We start from the raw sequence: 16,900 nt of genomic DNA, 5'->3' as shown, positions 1-16,900 counted from the left end.
TTAAGAAATGAGAATGCTCTAACATTAAAGGCTTTAATCTCTGTGTTAGGTGTTCTTAAAATTCTGTTAAGTGACTATCTGTAAACAAATATACAAGGAACTTTGCTTGCAAAAATGAGGACAAATTCACATGGTTGCACATTCTTGGCAGGGTTTTTTTGGGTGGGAGGGAATCTGTCTATGTGCAAATTACAACATGAATTTGTGGCAACTGCAGCACTATTTACCTGTATAGATGTGGTCAGAGCAGAAATCTTGTCCTTTTCCTTTGATTATGGGGTGAAATTATGCATGCAGGAGGCAAGCACAGCACATTGACTGTACTGCTGTACCTTTACACCCTGCTTTACCTGAGAGTGTTTGTGTATCTGCAGCCAGAGCTATTTCTCAGGGGGCTGAAAGGGAATTTGGTAGCTCCCTTCAATTGTTTTCTGCCAGAGGCATCAACAGCTCTGCTATGTTCTTCTCTGGGGAGTGGCTATCAGTTTCTGCATAAGGTGATGTTTGTACTTTTATTAAAGTCTCTGGTGGTTTCCCAATTGCCAAAATACCACATTCAGCATTTGCTTTATTTAAAGCCTGATGTTCTCCATGGCAACTGACCAAAATCTGATCTAAGTCATTGTCTTTGAATTCAGCCTCAAGGAAACCAGGTTATTTTTAGTGATAAATTTGTCCTTCGAGTGGATTTTTGGGTTGTGGGTGAGGGTGATCTATGGGCTTTTTGGGTGTGGGCAAGGTGAGAACCCCATAAGTAATAGGAGGACGGCTCTGCACCTGGGAGCTGGGTCACCAGGTTGTCGGGCCTTTGGCAGAGAAGGGAGCAAGTAGGCAATTGCTTTTGAACGAGCTTGTTGATCCCCTCCATGCAGCAAGCTCACCTCAGCCAACACCAGCCTTAAGAATAGAAAAGTAACCGTGAAATACAGATGTTACTTTGATATTTTACAGGTAGATCAATATCCCAGCTGACTGCAGGGATTCTCTTGTGCAGATCTGACCCTTGTTCAACTTCCCCTTTTCAGTCACTTGAAAATCCATCTCTGCCTGGGGGGTTATGTTGTCAGTCCTTAAACTGATTTCATTTATACTCTGTACAGCCCCGAATTTCTCATGGAACTATTGCAAACTGTGGAATAATGTGATAATTTTCTTTCAGTTACATAGGAGACTGCGAGATTCACATGGACATATCGAAATTTAATCTTGGCGTGAAAGGTGTCCAGGTGCGTGCTGTGCTGATGTTTTCTGTTCAAGGCTGTGTGAGGCAGGAGGCAGCACATCCCAGTGGGGAGGTCATGACACTTAACTGGGAAATCACCAGCTATTCAGCTTGGAACTATTGGCTTTATCTCCTTGTGTTTTGGCTGGGGAAATGGTGCCTTCCATGGAAAGCACCTAAATACCACTTTAACTTCAGAAGAACCAGGACATTCATAATCTAGTGTAGATGAAACCAACAACCTGTTCTTACAGTGTTGAAAGCTAATAGGCAGAGCACTCCATTGTATGGCAGGATTGCAGAGAGACTCCACAAACATACAAATATTTCCTGGTATCAGTAGCAGTGGTTTGGCGGGAGGAGGTTATTGTTGTTATTAAATTCTTAATAGAATTGGTTTCAAGCAGGATTTTTAAAATTAACTCCATCACTGAAAAGCTCACAATTTTGAAACCACATCCTGAGAATACCTTAACACTCAGCTTTCCTTGGTCTGTTCTGTTTGCAGTTGTATGGGACGTTGCGGGTGATCCTGGAACCTCTTCTAACTGATGCACCTTTTGTGGGAGCAGTGACCTTGTTTTTTATGCAGAAACCGGTGAGTCAGTCGTGGTGCAGGTGCTTGAATAACAAATGCCTGATTGTTCAGTGCTCCTTTTGAACTCTAGGAGGACATGAATGAATTTGCCCTAAATTTTTGTAATAGTGCTTAAAAACTTACCTGCTTCACTCTAAGAATGGGAGTGCTGTCACTCTTCTTCTAGTGACAGCACAGTTTCCTAGGCCTTTGCTGTAAGGTTCCTGGCTGGTGGGTATTTCCATTCATAGATTTTTAAATGCAGTCATCTTGCAGACCATTCAACCATGGTTGACTTTTGAAATCTCTCCTGTTTAAGGTCATGTGCCTTGTAGCGAATTGTAGTTTAATAAAATATGAGAAACCTTTCAGTCTTGTAAGGACCAGTTAGTTATCTTATGGCACACAGCTTTGCTTGTGGGTTATGCTCTGCTTGAGTTCATGGGAGTCATATATTTTTGATCTTGGATGAGGTGTTCTTGTGTTTAGATTTAGTAGCACTATTTTAGCACATAAAAAAAAACCCTTTTTGTTTGTTGTAAGAGTAGGGATACAGACAACCCCCTACCTCAGGGCATAGGCCAACCTCTAAGTGAAAGGATGAGGAAACAACTTCAAAGTCTAGGTAGAGTTGTTGAATTTCCTGCATGACCCCAGGGCATCTGCCAGTGGCCATTGCTAAGGGCTGAATGCTGTCTTTCCTTGTGCTTGCAGGTTAAGTCCCAGTGATATCCTCATTTCAGGATAGCAGATAAAATAGATAAGGGAATTGATACCAGCTGTTGGTTTTAATGTACAGTTGCAATCAATTACGGGTGCTGTTTTTCCTTTCTTTAAACAGCTGGCTTTGTTTTAGAATAATTTCCCCTTTAAATTCTACATTTGTTTTGAAATAAATTTTAATAGTCCTGTATATGTTTTTTTCCCTGCTCTTGTCGTAGCATTTGGAAATCAACTGGGCGGGCATGAGCAACCTCCTGGATGTCCCAGGGATTAAGTGAGTGTCTACTTTGCTTCGCTTTATTCATATTCAAAAAGCCTTTAGAAGTTGGGTCTTCAGTAATCATCAAAGCTGTTCTCAAGAACCTTGTGTAGAAGGTTGTGTTGTGTGCTGGTTACTCATCCCATAGTATGTGGCTGTGGAGTTTGCAAAACCTGAGGAGGGTGCTTTTCACATTCTGTCAAAATTGCTTCAATTGCTTCACTGAATTTAGGATGGAAGTAGTAAATCCGTCAAACAACAATGATTTAATTTGAGAGATAACTGCAGTCCCTCTGACAAACTGAAATACAATCCATGATAAAGAAAACCGCACCAGATTTATAAGGAGAAATGTTCTCTTTTCATGTAATGTGCTCACCCTTTAGGTTATTCAGAAAATGTAGCTCTTCCCCGATGCTTCCTGGGTTGGTGTTGCACATAAAACTTGCACATCAAGGGTGAAAATCTTAGTGGTTTTCAGTACTGTAAGTTTCAAACTGTTTCACCAGATTGGGGATTAACTTTGTCTTTGTTCCTTAGTGTAAGGAGAAAATTCTGTTACATAAGATCAAAATATATTTGATTACTCAGCCTTTGCCTTTCTCCCTTCCAATGCAAATGCAGACATTTCTGTTCCCCAGTGTTCTTCTGCAGCTCATGGCTTTCAGACTCACAGGAAGTGTCTTATTTAGGTGCCAGTTTATGCATTAAAGGGCCTCTGAAGACTTTTGATGTTGAGTGAGAGGAAACTTTCTTTTTCTCTTAATGTGAGGCCAGAGTGGCCTTTTGCCCTGAAGTTTGGCCTGAGAGCTCCAGATTTTATCAGAGGAATTAATCTGTTCTTTTCTAACTTAGTTTCCCTAATCCTTGCAGGGAGAAATTATGTAGGTGTTCCAACCTACAGCCTCTCATATAATTAAGTGCAAATTTAGTGTCCTAAATTTTCACTCCCTGGTTCTCTCACAGGGATTTGAACACAGAAATCTTTGCTTGTCATGAGCACTGCAATGAGAGCTGGGAGCAAAACTTGCCTGACCATGAAGGGGCTGAAGTACAGGTTTAACAAGAGCCCTCCCTTTCAAATGGATTGGGTTTACTTAAGAGAGCAAAGAAACTGGATGCAGTTGTCTGTCCTCATGTACAAGATGTGTTTAGTTGGGTGCACCCTGAAGACCCGAGAGAAAGGACAATTCTGTGACATTCCTGTGGGTTTTTTTTTTTTACAGGAAAGCCAACAGCCTGACCAAGGCTCATGGTTTAACATTTGGAGTAGGAAACTACTTTCCTTATGTGTGAATCCAGCCTCCTCTCTGGATTGTGGCACTTTTGTTACACAGTCTTTCTCTGATAAGCTACCTTATAAGCACTAGATTTATCAAGAAGATGAAAGTATTTCAGATACTTGATGCTCTTGGGTTTTCCTCTTAATATTGTCTTTTGCTCATGACAATTTGTGGTGGGATGTTGAAATCCTCTCATTAATCACGTGGAGAGTACTGGATATCTATGATTAGCCACATATTTCTTGCTCAGGAAAAATAGTTCAAATTAGTTTTCCCTGCCATACAAAGACAGCAATTGTAAAGAAAAGATTTAAAACAAAAAGCTAAAAATGTGTAAGTTGTAATTAGGCTGGAAGATTGCCTGAACTCCAGGACAGTACGCTCAATTCAGCCAATGTGATCTCCAATTACTTAAACCAAGATTTTCCCTCTTAGCACAAAATATTCCAAGATACAGAATTTTATCTTTTGCTTGTTCTTCTATTAAACTAAATGAGCTTGGGACTTTTGTTTTTTGGGGGATTGGTGGGGTTTTGTTTGGTTTTTTGTTTGTTTGTTTGGGGTTTTTTTGTTTTGTTTTGTTTTTTTTTACGTGGCTGGCTTCTCCTTCTATTTTACAGTAAGGTGTCAGCATGCGACCAAGAGCAGGCAGCAGTGTGCACTAAGGCCATGTTCCAAGTCTTAAAAACAAACTACCTCGAGGCCTCAAGTCCCCTGGGAAATGGGTGAAACCTCCTGATTCCCTCCTCACGTTGCCCGTCCCAGAAGGCACATGAGTTTGCCTTGTTTGGGTGTGTGCATGATGTCACACAGCCGAAGCTCCCATTCATCATTTACAACCTGCTACAGCCAAATTCAGTCCAGCAGTAGGGATGCTCCTTAATGCAAACTTGCATCACTAAATTGAAGTTGAATGGCCACTCTGCAACTCTTTTTATAGAATCATTTAGATTGGAAAAGACTTTTAAAGATCATCAAGTCCAACTATTAAACTAACACTGCCAAGCCCGCCACTAAACCATGTGCCTAAGCACTGCTTTTACAGGTCTTTTAAACACTTCCAGGGATGGTGACTCAACCATTTACCTGGATGGCCTGTTCTAATGCTTGACACCCTTTAAGGGATTGTGGGCAGCATCACTCACTTTGCAGTGCCCAGTTTCTTTTGCTGTGCCTCATTCTTTCGCTCTAACCGAGTTGTGATTGATTGTAGAAACTGAGGTTGCTTTTTCCCCCACCTGCAGTGTAATGTCAGACTCCTTAATTCAAGACTTCATTGCTGCACGGCTGGTTCTGCCGAACAGGATCACAGTGCCTCTGAGAAAGAACATGAACATTGCCCACTTGAGGTTCCCTATCCCCCAGGTGAGTTGTTTTTCGGTGAGAGTGTTTATCTTCCTGCGTGTGCATTTGGCACCACATGGGTGCTTGCAAGCTTAGTGACTTAGGATCCTGCATCAGCTCTTTTAACCTGAATTATGGGCTTTTTGTAGGTGATAGTTCAGCAATATGAACTATCCAACATCTACTGATATAATTTGGGAGGGGGGGACATGGACACTCGGGGTTCCTACCCTTTCTATATGGCATAAGGAGTCTGTTTAGACTCTGAACTCATTTACCAGTTAAACCTTTAGTGTCTAACTGAAGATCTGTGATATACTCAAATGAGAGGATAAATACATGAGCAATGAATGTTCAGCTATTTAATATTTTTACTAGTGCTCTGAAAGGGTGTAAATAGGGAACTTGGAGGGTGACATCTCTTTGTTACAGAAAAAAAATGGGAAAAAACCCCAAGAACAAATCTCCTAAATACTTGACATATCCAGGTCTTCAGTCTCCTTCATCCATCCAATACCTAATAATCTTATTAATGAGGATAAATATAAATGAGTGACAAAAGGATGCTCCCTATTGCAAATGTACATCAGCAAACTGAAGTTGAATGGCCACTGTGCAATAAAATAAGTCCCTGGCAATGGGTGCTTAGTTCCTTCTTCAGTCACTGGGAATTGATCCTTACACTTGGACTGTGGCAATAATGCTGTATGAATACATATGCTTCTGATTTAAAAATAAATTGAATATTATTTCCTACTCAGTTATCTAGGTTGCCTTGTGCATCTGCTTAAGGGTTTTTTCCCCTCTAGGTAAGTGGTGGGAAAAGTGTTTTAATACAGCTGTCACTGGAAATGTACTGTGTCAAACTATGTGTCTTTGCAGAACTGTCACAGTGACTGCCCTTGCTGCCTGAAATAACTAATTTTAGGAGGCAGCATATTATAATTATCCAAAGATTGCATTTTCATGACCAATTCTGTATCTTATTTTATTCAGGGGGTAATAAGGGTTCATCTGCTAGAAGCTGAAAACCTTGTCCAGAAAGACAGTTTCCTTGGTGCAATCAGGGGGAAGTCTGATCCGTACGCTCTCCTTCGCGTTGGCACGGTGCAGCATCGAAGCAAGACAGTTTCCCGAGATCTTAATCCCATTTGGAACGAGACATTTGAGGTACTGAATCTGTTGATCTCTCCATCTGTAGGATGCACAGCTATTTACATCCCTGTGCTTGGAGGACCTTCTCTTACCTGACTGCACTGGAGCAGGTGGACTTCCTTGTTACTTGGTTGAGGCATTTCTGTCCCTTAAACAAGTTCAGATTTACATTGTAAACTTGAAATGTCATTCAGGTTGATCTGATTTACATGTGTGGGTTTTTGGAGGAGGTGCAGAGCCCTGCTTTAAATATCAATCAGTGCAACCGTAGGCTGCTCTAGCATTGGTTTCTCTCCACTTATCAGGGATACCAGTTTGAGGAGTTTAACTTGTAGTTCAAAAACAAGCAAACTGAATTTGAAATATTTTCGCCTATAATCAATTGTATTTGTTACGCAGTTAGCCACGAAAGAGCAGGGAATGTCCTTTGTGTCTTATACAGCTGTGAAATGTCATGTTCTTGTCCACAGCTTTTTGGTTTTAATCAATACCTCTTTCTCCTCCAGTTTGTTGTTCATGAAGTGCCTGGTCAGGACTTAGAAGTGGACTTGTATGATGAAGATCCAGATAAAGATGACTTCATGGGCAGGTAAATTAGCATGACCTTTGCTCGGGGTCCAGTAGCCGCTGCTATGGGACACCTGGATTATTTATATTGGCAATTTAATATTGTTGGAAGCCATTCCCTTTGCCCACATATTGATACCAAGTTATTAGTTTATAGTGCAACTAACTTTGAGCAAGGTAGAGAGTGGCCCATGCTCCTACAGGGAATCCTGCGAAGCCATTAGAAGTGATGGTTGCCACATGACTTGAGATTTAAGGTTTTCAAGGGAGAGATTTCAGAAGTGTAAGTGCATTCCGGTGCATTCCTCCACACAGGCAATGTGGAGAAGTTGTTGTTTGGAGCAGACTTGAGTGTGGGCTTTTTTGGTGGTGGTTTCTTTTCTCCCCAACAGCAGTATGCTGTATGCCTCAATATACACTGAAATGTTTGCTTTTTGCCTTTCAGCTTGCTTATAGGCCTAGTGGATGTAATGAATGACAGAACTGTTGATGAGGTAAAGATCACAGCTTATTTCTAAATGTGTTGGTGGTGTATGCTTACATGTGCTCATTTGTGCTCCCCCTCTGCTACTGCAGTATTTCTGTGTGCTTAAAGCTACCTTGCACACTTGCACAGTGGTCTTTTCACAAAAAGAAAATACCTTCACTCAGAAAACTTACAAAGTAGCCATTACAATAATTTTTACAGCCAAGCTGGTAACCCCAGACAGCCCTGAAGTTACACTGAGCCAGCAGTGGGGTATCTTGTGTTTGTATCTTGTGTCCCATATGTACCAAACATTTTGTACAAGGCTGCAGATAAGGTTTGGTGAAGCAGTCTGATTGCTGAGGGGAGAAATGATCTGATCTTATGGTCGTTCATCCTGCAACCCAGCACTCTGCAGACAATGTCAGGGTGCCTGTCTTGTGCTGCTGCTGGTTGGAAATATCCATGCACTTTGCCTGTATATGGGTATCTTATTTCCATTTTTTTCTGTCTTGTATTTGTAAGTAGATGGACGTGCTACAATTTATGTGTCAAAAGTGCAAGTTAAAATGCTCAGAGTACAACTCATGTAGTCTAATGTACATAAGTCTCAGAGACTGCCACACACATATAAAAATTATTCTGCCTCACAGTTCTCAAGTTACCCTTTGTTGTCTCTGTTTAGTGGTTTCCCTTAAGTAAGACAACAAGCGGACACTTGCATTTAAAACTGGAGTGGCTTTCACTACTAAATGACCAAGAAAAGCTACATGAGGTGAGTATATTTGCTTGAAGGATTCAGGTACTCTGATCCCTGTCCAGTGATCAACAAAGGAGTGTGTAAAATTAGGAACCCCAAGGCAAATTCATGGGAGTTTATTTTTGTCTGGCAAAGTTCTGATGTGATTCCCTCCCTGCCACTCCTACAGAGGAAGGGCATTTGCTTGCCCCAGGTCCCTTGATAATTCAGGAGTAACTCAAATCTGGCAGCTCCTTTTACTTGAATTGGCAAACCTTTGTTTGACTCACTGCAAAACAGCTTCTCACAGGTCCTTTCTTTGAGAGTTTTTCTCCTCCCTCTTCATCTAGGATCTGTGTAGTACCCCAGGCCCCTCAAATAACCTGTACTAGTCATAGACAAATACACAGAACTGGTGCTTGGTCCAGCAGAATTGTTTGGATAAAGCCCATCTCCCAGGGATGCTGTTTCTTCAAAACCAACCAAAACCGTTGGAGTTCCACTGAAGTGAATAAAATTGTTTCCAAGCTTTGTTCTGCTAATACTGGATTGATGTTGATATATGTGGTTGAGCATGTTTTCAGGTGTCTTGCTGTGCTGGGGAACCCAATCAGTTCTGCACTGAGAGATTGCTGAGCATTAAGGCCAGTGCATTGAAGAGACTTACACGTCTTACTGGTCTGCTTAGAACTGTCACTCTGTGTTGGCTTCTGCTCTCCTAAATTGCAAGTTTTAGGAGAAAGGCAGAGAGCTGCTTAGCCTTCAGAAACTGCCCTTTGAATTTTGTTATATTTTACGTTGTCCTTGGTGGGTGATCATGCCTACCTTGTGTTTTGTTTTGGCTTATCTTTCCTGGCCTTTGCAGGATAAGAAGGGTCTGTCTACAGCAATTCTGATAGTCTACTTGGACAGCGCCTTCAACCTTCCAGTAAGTACAAACCACATGCAGCAGCCTTCACTCCTAACCTTCTCTTTTTAAGACCACAAACTAATTATTTTAAATACTCTTTCACTAATTCAGAAAAACCACTTCGAATATTCGAATGGTGAATGTGGAGCAAAGAAGATCAAAAATAACAAGTACCTCAAGGTAAAATTTATATTTTCCTCCCATGCTTGCAAAACAATGTTCTGGATTATGGGGCATTGTAGTAACTGAAACTGCCTGTGGTTAAAGAGAAATAACCTCTCCACTGCCAGAATCTAAGTGACCAGGGGTTCAAAATATTCATTGAAAGGCCACCCCTGCCCCAGTAAAAGTCTAGGAGATCCAAGTGAGAATGCAACACAGAAATTTTTGATTGTGCCTGTGGTTGTTTATACTTTTATGCTTTGGACAGAGAGCCTGCAGACATCAGATTAGGTCATGATAACCTTTCTGCTGTTGCAGAGATTCTTCCCATGCTGAGCTGTTCCAGCTTGACATTGGGGTGGGAGGAATATGCTTGTTTGTGATAACCTTCCTGTTCACTGGAGACCTGACCACCAAATTCGTCCTCCCTTGGTTTTAGAGGGATTCAGAAGCCTCTGTCATTCCTGCCTCCTCTCTCATAGCTTCTGTTTACTTTTCCCCCAAATACTATATTTTGCTACTGTGATGTAAATGGTGGGTATAGGGAAGAATGTCTTTCTCCCTTTTTTCTTGAACAAGTTACACACAGTCACAGCTCTGAGCTATGGATAAAGCTTCCCATTCTGTCCAAGTAGCTCCTCTCTTAAGTACCATCTTTACAACTGAGTTACTAGCACTTAATTCTGAACCTAATTGTGAGTGCTTTGTATGCAGTGTTGTGCCAAGACCAGTTCCTCAGCCTTGACTTCTGTAGCTTAGTGCAGAGAAGCACAGTAGAAGAGGTTCAGTATTGTTACTTCTGGAAAGGAGTTGTTACTTGATGCCAAAGATTTGCTTCTACCTGCAAGTCCTGAGCCTTGGAAACCAATTCTGAAAGTCCTGTTTCATTCAGGAATGATGACAACTTCCCACTGAGCCTTCAATTCTCTTCTCTGTTTCCTCCCAGCTTCTGACAATTTTTTTACCTGCTCACCTATTGAAACCTAAGTACATAAAACTTTGGCTTAAATGTATACTCTTGATGGTAAAGACTGTGCTGTGTTATGGCTGGAGGCTTTCCTGTGTACTACACCCTTCAGATGTCCTACATCTGAAAAATATGGTCAGCTTTCCAGCAACTCATTTCAAGTAACAGTAGTGGTGTGATATAGCTTTCTGTAAACTATAAATTTCTCATTTTTTTTTCTGATTTCTTCTTTTTTTCCTTGTATTAAATGACAGAAGATGGAACGAGAACCTTCCTCGTTTGTCCTGCTCACAGTTGGAAACAAGACTCAGAAGAGCAAGGTGACACTGTTCTGTTTTGCTTTCCTTAAATACTCTATTTTATGGGTGACTATTTCCAAGTAGCTTTTAGGAAGGGAAGGACTTCTTGTGAAGCTGATGTGAAGAGCTGTAGTTATGGTGATGGCTGCAGAGCCTGGGAGGTGGAGGTCAGTCAGCACATGGAACCACTGTATCACTGAGCTGTGGTAGTTAGTGGGTGTCTGATCAGCTGCTGTACAGATGTGTGGCTTTGTGCTCATTGCCACGGAGTCATACTGGTCAAGACACTCCAGTTCTATAAGGGTTGAAGAGGAAAAAATTATAGGTCTCAAATCTGACTCATACTTTCTCAGAGCAGGGTGTCATTTGTATCAACCTGGCCTTTGTTTCCCCAATAGAGCCTTTCCTGGCTCCTGTGTATCACAGTTTTACTGATTTTTTTTCCTTTTTTTTTTTTTTTTTACCTGTACCAGATGTATCTGGATCTCCTCCACTTCACTTTCAGTTCCTTTTTCATTATTTAAAAATTACTTTTGCCTGATGAGTACAAGCAACAGCTGAGCTCTGCTCTCCCAGTAGCTGCCATGTTTGCTGTCCTACAGCTGGATGCAGATGAGGGCAGCCCTATGTTCTTTTGGACACCCAACAAATAGGAATGAATCCTCTTGGCTACACATGGGCGTATAGGACTGACACCTATTTTCCTTTGTTTCTTCCACTTGCTTCACCCAGGAATTGGGTTCTGCTTGCATTTTTACCTTTTTCGGCTTTCCCTCTCCCTACCACATCATTTGCCTCTCCTAAGCTAGGTAAGACTTCCAGCCTTTCCCTGCTCCTTTCTCCTTGCAGCCAGCAGTCGTGGCCTGGCAGAGACAGCTGGTTTATGGAGCAGCCACAGCCCCCATGGGTGCTTTCCATGCTCTTTCATCCTTCAAGTGGATGGTACTGAAGCTGTGCCATCCTACTCTTCCCACAAGATCTACACCCCTGAAACTGCCCCTCTAGCTTTCCTACCCTTCCCTGTCAGCTCATTGTGGCTTTGGGAGCTGGCTCTGGGTGCCTGCAGGCTGGAAGCAGCACTCTGGCTCTCCCTGGGTGAAGAGGTGGGAGGGAGGGAGCGGTGCCTTGCTGCAGGTGAGGCAGGCTGCTGGTCCAGGCAGCGCTGGCTGGGGCAAACTGCAGCTCACCAGACTTGTTCTTTGGCATTTCCACATCCTGCAAAACTTGTTCTGGTTTTGCCAGAGACTTTGCTTCCGCACGCTTCTGACCTAGAATTTCCACTCTCTCCATACAGCTGGGGTGTAGCATCACTGGATAAAATTAAGAGGGTCACCGTGCCCCTCTCTGGTGATCAGTGTCATGCATTCTGTGCTGCTTACAGAACAAACTAATGTATGTGCCACAATCTTCTTGTTGCAGACCTGCAATTTCAGCAAAGATCCCACGTGGGGCCAGGCTTTCACCTTCTTTGTCCACAGTGCTCATTCCCAGTCACTCCATGTTGAGGTGAGAGAAAAGCCTTTCCTTTGAAGACCAACTGCACATCTGTAGGAAGAAACCTCTTTTATGGAGATCAGTGCTGGTTTTTTCTATGTGGAATTGTCTTGTTCTGGGTTCCTCCTACTTAAAAGTAGAAGAAGGACCTGTTGTTGCACGGGTGATTCTCTGTTAGGTGATACTGGTATCTGCCTTTGTTCTAGGATCATGTAGTGTAATATCTGAGTTTAAAATGTGGGATATTTCTGGCTGCAAAGTGCAAAGGAGCTTTTATACAGGTCGGTGTGTAGTAAAGACATCAATATTTTGCTGTCAGAAATTGCAGCCTTAATAATTCCCAACCACAGCCCTTCACCTCAGTGTTCTGGCTTGTTAAGCAGTTCTGTCTCTCACCAGCCCCTTCTAGGGCTAGTCAGTCAGATATTGTAGAATTGAACTTAGAAGGTGTATTGAAGTTAAATAGGCTAAACAATTACCTAAAGAGCTTGTAAAGGTTTAGACCAGTTGCCATCCCAGCTGCCTGGGACATTGCTTCTCCCTGAAGCAAGTAGGGAAAGTCCAGTATATCTCAGGGCCTGGTTTTTCTGCTGAGGCAGTTCCTTATCTGTGTAGTTAGGGATGGGATTTTTACTCCAAACACACTAATTTGTTACACCCCTGAAATACTGGTATCACCCATTTGGAAGTAACCACACTTGATATTATGTCCAGAAGTAAATAAGCTAATTTTGGTTTCTGTCTGAAATACCTTCTTGCTTTGCTTCCCAGTTTGCCAAACTTTTGTTTCCTTTTTTTTCCCCTCTCTAGATAAAAGACAAGGAGCGGGATAGTGCCCTGGGAACTTCAGTGGTATGTCTGTCCCACTTACTTAAGGACCCAAACATGACTCTGGATCAGAGATTCCAGCTGGACCATTCCAGTTCAGACAGCTTTATTCAGATGAAACTTGTGTTGCGGGTATGTTGTTCTTTTGTATATTCATTTGGCTTCCCTAGTGGAAGCATCCAATTCTAACCAGGCAAAAGAGATGAAAGATGACTGTGGAGAAAGGCAGCTTTTCTTCACAGATGAGTAGAAAGTAGACATGTGACAAGGTCTTTAAGTGCAATTAGGAGTGTATGGTGGAGCTGAGAAGTATCCATGAAGCTTCCTAATACTTTTTGTAGAGGCAAGGCTGAAAATCTTCTCCCAACAATAAAGAGTTAGTCTGAGAAAATCTAAGCTGGGGAAATCAAAGTAAGAGACACTGATGCTTAGAAGTCATTTTCTCACTGTGCTCTGGATCAGTGCTTAGACAGTGTTAAATGTATATGCAGTAGGACAAGAGAAGAGAACGCTACAGTGAATCCCACAGACTCCTTTCATCTCTAATGGCAGATTCCTGCTGTTACAATTTTGTGGTGAAATTTTCTCCTGGGTGGTAATGCTGGCATTCACCCCAGTGCTTTGGGAGCAGCACTCACTGCTCTCCCTTGTGATTTTTTAGGCACTGAATGTTGAAGAACCTGATCCAGAAAGAGTCAAGGCTGGTGTCAATGCCTCAAAGCAAGGTCCCGTGCGTGTTATGGAAAAGGGTGGAAACCAGCAGAAGTCTGTCTCCCCACCAGAAGTCTCAAAAGTACCTCCTGTCAGTAAAGACTCTGCAGCACTTGAATCCCTGCCAAAAAGGGACAGTGGAGAAGACCTGGACACTAAAGACAGTTCAGCAGCCCCTGTACCAAGTGAAACAGTTGCAGTCCCTGATGGGGCAGAGCACAAGCAGAACCCAGAGCATCGCCCGCCGTCAGCGCTGCACAGCGGAGCGGCGGCAGTGCCCACGCTGCCAGTCGTGCAGGAGCTGAGGCTTGCACCCAGTGTCACTTCTCTGGGTTCTCTGCCTTCCTCTTGCTTTGAATTAAGTAGCAGCAATCTGGACATTCATAAGTAAGTGTTCTTCCAGCTGAATTGTTCTTCTCGTGGGAAAGTTTAGGTATTATAGATCGCTGTTGCATAGAGGTGAATTCAAGGGCTGCTAAGTCGTTTGGTGTCTTGGTTCTCAACTCACAAAGAATTGACCTAAGTATTCCAGTCAGCAGCAAAGTAGATTACAGGGCACTATCAGATCAGGTGTAAAGTGAAAGCAATACATCTCTGGCTTTCCTAAGAGACGCTGCACATATTGGCTTCATATTATTGAAGAGCCTCTTTACACTCCTGGCTGCCATAGCACTCATTTAGCAACAGGATATTGGAAGTCTGAGCATCCCACTTCTGTAATATCATAAACCCTTGATAAGTTTCTCTGGCTGCTTAAAGCTTTGAATGCTGTGTTTTATCCAGTGAATTTTAAGAGTGATGACACTGTGAACAAAGTTTTTGTGGATAGGTGTGCTTGTGTTTGTGTCCTTCCCACAGTGCTCAGTAGTCTGTTCTGTTAATCTCCCTCCTGGGGGGCAGAATGGACCTTGTAGAATCCTTAATGAACTGAAGTATCAAAGAAGGTCCACCTCACTTAAAAGAGCATCAGAGTAATTATAAACCTGAATGTGAAACCCAGCTCCCGCTGTTCGGTCTTGTACTGCTGGACTGGCAGATTCTCTAGCTCTGAACAGGGCTTCATTTATAAACTATTTTTAAACCATTTTGAACAATGTTTTTTGGATTTGAAGCCACTTCAATAACATGCAGAATGAAATATAAAGAAGGTCCCATTTTGCATATACATACATTTTGCATATACATACAAGACATTCTTGAGAGAGCTGTGTAACACACTAACCTCTACTTTGCTGCTCCTTCTACAGCAGGCCATGGAGGGGCTTTTTCGGCAGTTTGTGCTGTGGGACTGAAATCAAGTTCGTGCAGAGAAGGCAGGGACGGTGCTAACGGGAATGTTGATTCTGTGGAACCTCTGTGGTCCAGCTGCTTCCTAGAAAGGAAACCTTAGGATGCCAGGAAGAAGAATAGTGCCGTGAAAGTTGGTTTTAGTCTGCATTTGGTCTGTTCAATAGCTGTATTGAAAGGCTTTGACTGTGCCAATGTCTTGCAGTGGTACCGAAATGCCTCTGGGGGAGATCCAGCTGACAGTCCGTTATGCTTCCATACGGCAGAGCCTCGTCGTGCTGGTGAACAGCTGCAGGTAACACTGACAGTCACCAAAAGAGAGGGGCAGAGCTCTCTGGGCTTGTGTCAGTCATTCAGCAAAGCTGGAGTAGAACCAGTGCAGCAGGAGATGCCTTAGCACTGGCTGGCCTCAACCTGTGCAGCATCACTAGGCCCAGCTCTGGTCAGTGCCAGCAGCAGGTCAGGGAGAGACGCCGGCAAGTAGGGCCCATTGCAGGAGAGATACTTCAACTGTCATCCATCCAAAACCTCCTCTGAACAGCATTGACAACTGATGTGTGTCCTGGGGTCTCGTGATAGGCATCATGGCAAGGATTGATCCCTATGACTGAATTTGTAATTGTTAATTTAGGAACCCTGATAAGTGGCCACACACTCGGTAGTGAAAATTCTGTTTAAATAAATGTTCTTAAAGTTTTAGTTCCAACTCCAGGATTAATGTTTTTGGCCCATGAAGGTTTGGTTTGATTACAAGAGAGTCAAGTTATTAAAACACACACTGGGAGAACCTGCCTTGCTTGTCTGTATTTCTTTTAACAGAAACTTAGTACCCTCTTCCAGTCGTGGAGTAGATCCATATGTTCGTATATACCTGCTTCCAGATAGAAGGTGGACAAGCAGGAAGAAGACTTCTGTTAAGAAGAAAACATTGAACCCTCAATACGATGAGAAGTAAGAAAATGTTAATTAAGATTGTGGCTGAAATAGTTATGGTGTCTGTGTAACGAAAGGGCTTCCTAAGGTGTGCTGCTGTTGGTCCTAAGGATTGTCTTGTGAACATTTGCAGGTCTTCTGAAACAAATGGCACTTTAATTGTGATTTCCAAGTACTTGGGGCTTGCTCTGCCTGTGGTGTTGTCTGTCCCTCTGTAGCAGGGCACACTTTCTTCCCTGCCCCTTCCAGCAGGTGCAGGCTGCACTTGCTTCCTTGCAAACAGACATTCCCCTACCCATGTTTAACTCCCTGTCATGGCAAAGGCAATATTTTCATTCAAATGCCTCACAGAGCCTACTTCTCTGTTCATACTGCTTTGCCTGATGCTTGTTTGGACACCTTTCCAAAAGTCCAAGGCAGAAGTACAGAGCCTTTAGAGACTGGACCATTCTTTGGGCAGACAGATGGATGTTGTCATCAGTACCTGGTGGTACAGGGTAAAATGTTCCCACCCCTTTGCTGACAGTGTCACATGCACAGCTCTGCCACTGAAATGGAATGTGTTTTGTATAAACCCAAACACAGTAATGCTTAGAGGAAGAGCTATTTTGAGAGGTGGTCTTAATCCCATAATTAGAGGAAGGTACACATATGTGAAAATACATGAATATTGGGTGATCCTGGTTGGTTTAGATTTTTCCTGTGTTGTGTCCTTTCTGTAAGTCAGAAATGGAGAAAGGATTTTAAAATATTTCATCTTAACACTCAAAACACTGGAGCTGTGGATTTTTCTGTGTATTCCCAAGTAGCTCCACTGATTCAGTGCCAGCCCAGCTGCTGGGAACATCATCTCGTTTTCCTCATCCTCAGTATTGACGTATCCTGTATATCCTTAATTAAGGATAATAAGTTGGGCAATGCTTAGCTCCAAAACACATTACCTGTTTTACAGCTCTGACTTGAAGAAAAGCTAT

At 42.7% G+C, this 16,900-nt stretch overlaps 1 protein-coding gene across 1 annotated transcript in view; it reads left to right on the top strand.

The window, feature by feature from the left end:
* ESYT3 (extended synaptotagmin 3) overlaps window positions 1–16,900 on the top strand; it is a 32,213-nt gene that overhangs the window by 12,626 nt on the left and 2,687 nt on the right. The window contains exons 5-20 of the mRNA XM_064661474.1: window positions 1,160–1,226; window positions 1,731–1,820; window positions 2,741–2,796; window positions 5,309–5,429; window positions 6,405–6,578; window positions 7,070–7,152; window positions 7,576–7,624; window positions 8,282–8,371; window positions 9,201–9,263; window positions 9,357–9,425; window positions 10,629–10,694; window positions 12,093–12,179; window positions 12,978–13,127; window positions 13,657–14,093; window positions 15,199–15,288; window positions 15,813–15,944. Of these exons, the coding sequence (XP_064517544.1) occupies window positions 1,160–1,226; window positions 1,731–1,820; window positions 2,741–2,796; window positions 5,309–5,429; window positions 6,405–6,578; window positions 7,070–7,152; window positions 7,576–7,624; window positions 8,282–8,371; window positions 9,201–9,263; window positions 9,357–9,425; window positions 10,629–10,694; window positions 12,093–12,179; window positions 12,978–13,127; window positions 13,657–14,093; window positions 15,199–15,288; window positions 15,813–15,944 (1,824 nt within the window). The remainder of the gene's footprint in view (window positions 1–1,159; window positions 1,227–1,730; window positions 1,821–2,740; window positions 2,797–5,308; window positions 5,430–6,404; window positions 6,579–7,069; window positions 7,153–7,575; window positions 7,625–8,281; window positions 8,372–9,200; window positions 9,264–9,356; window positions 9,426–10,628; window positions 10,695–12,092; window positions 12,180–12,977; window positions 13,128–13,656; window positions 14,094–15,198; window positions 15,289–15,812; window positions 15,945–16,900) is intronic.

This window comes from Pseudopipra pipra, chromosome 7 (genome assembly GCF_036250125.1).
Source record: "Pseudopipra pipra isolate bDixPip1 chromosome 7, bDixPip1.hap1, whole genome shotgun sequence".
NCBI lineage: Eukaryota > Metazoa > Chordata > Aves > Passeriformes > Pipridae > Pseudopipra > Pseudopipra pipra.
Note: the sequence above shows the minus strand (reverse complement) of the source record. Positions and strands in the feature narration are given on the sequence as shown.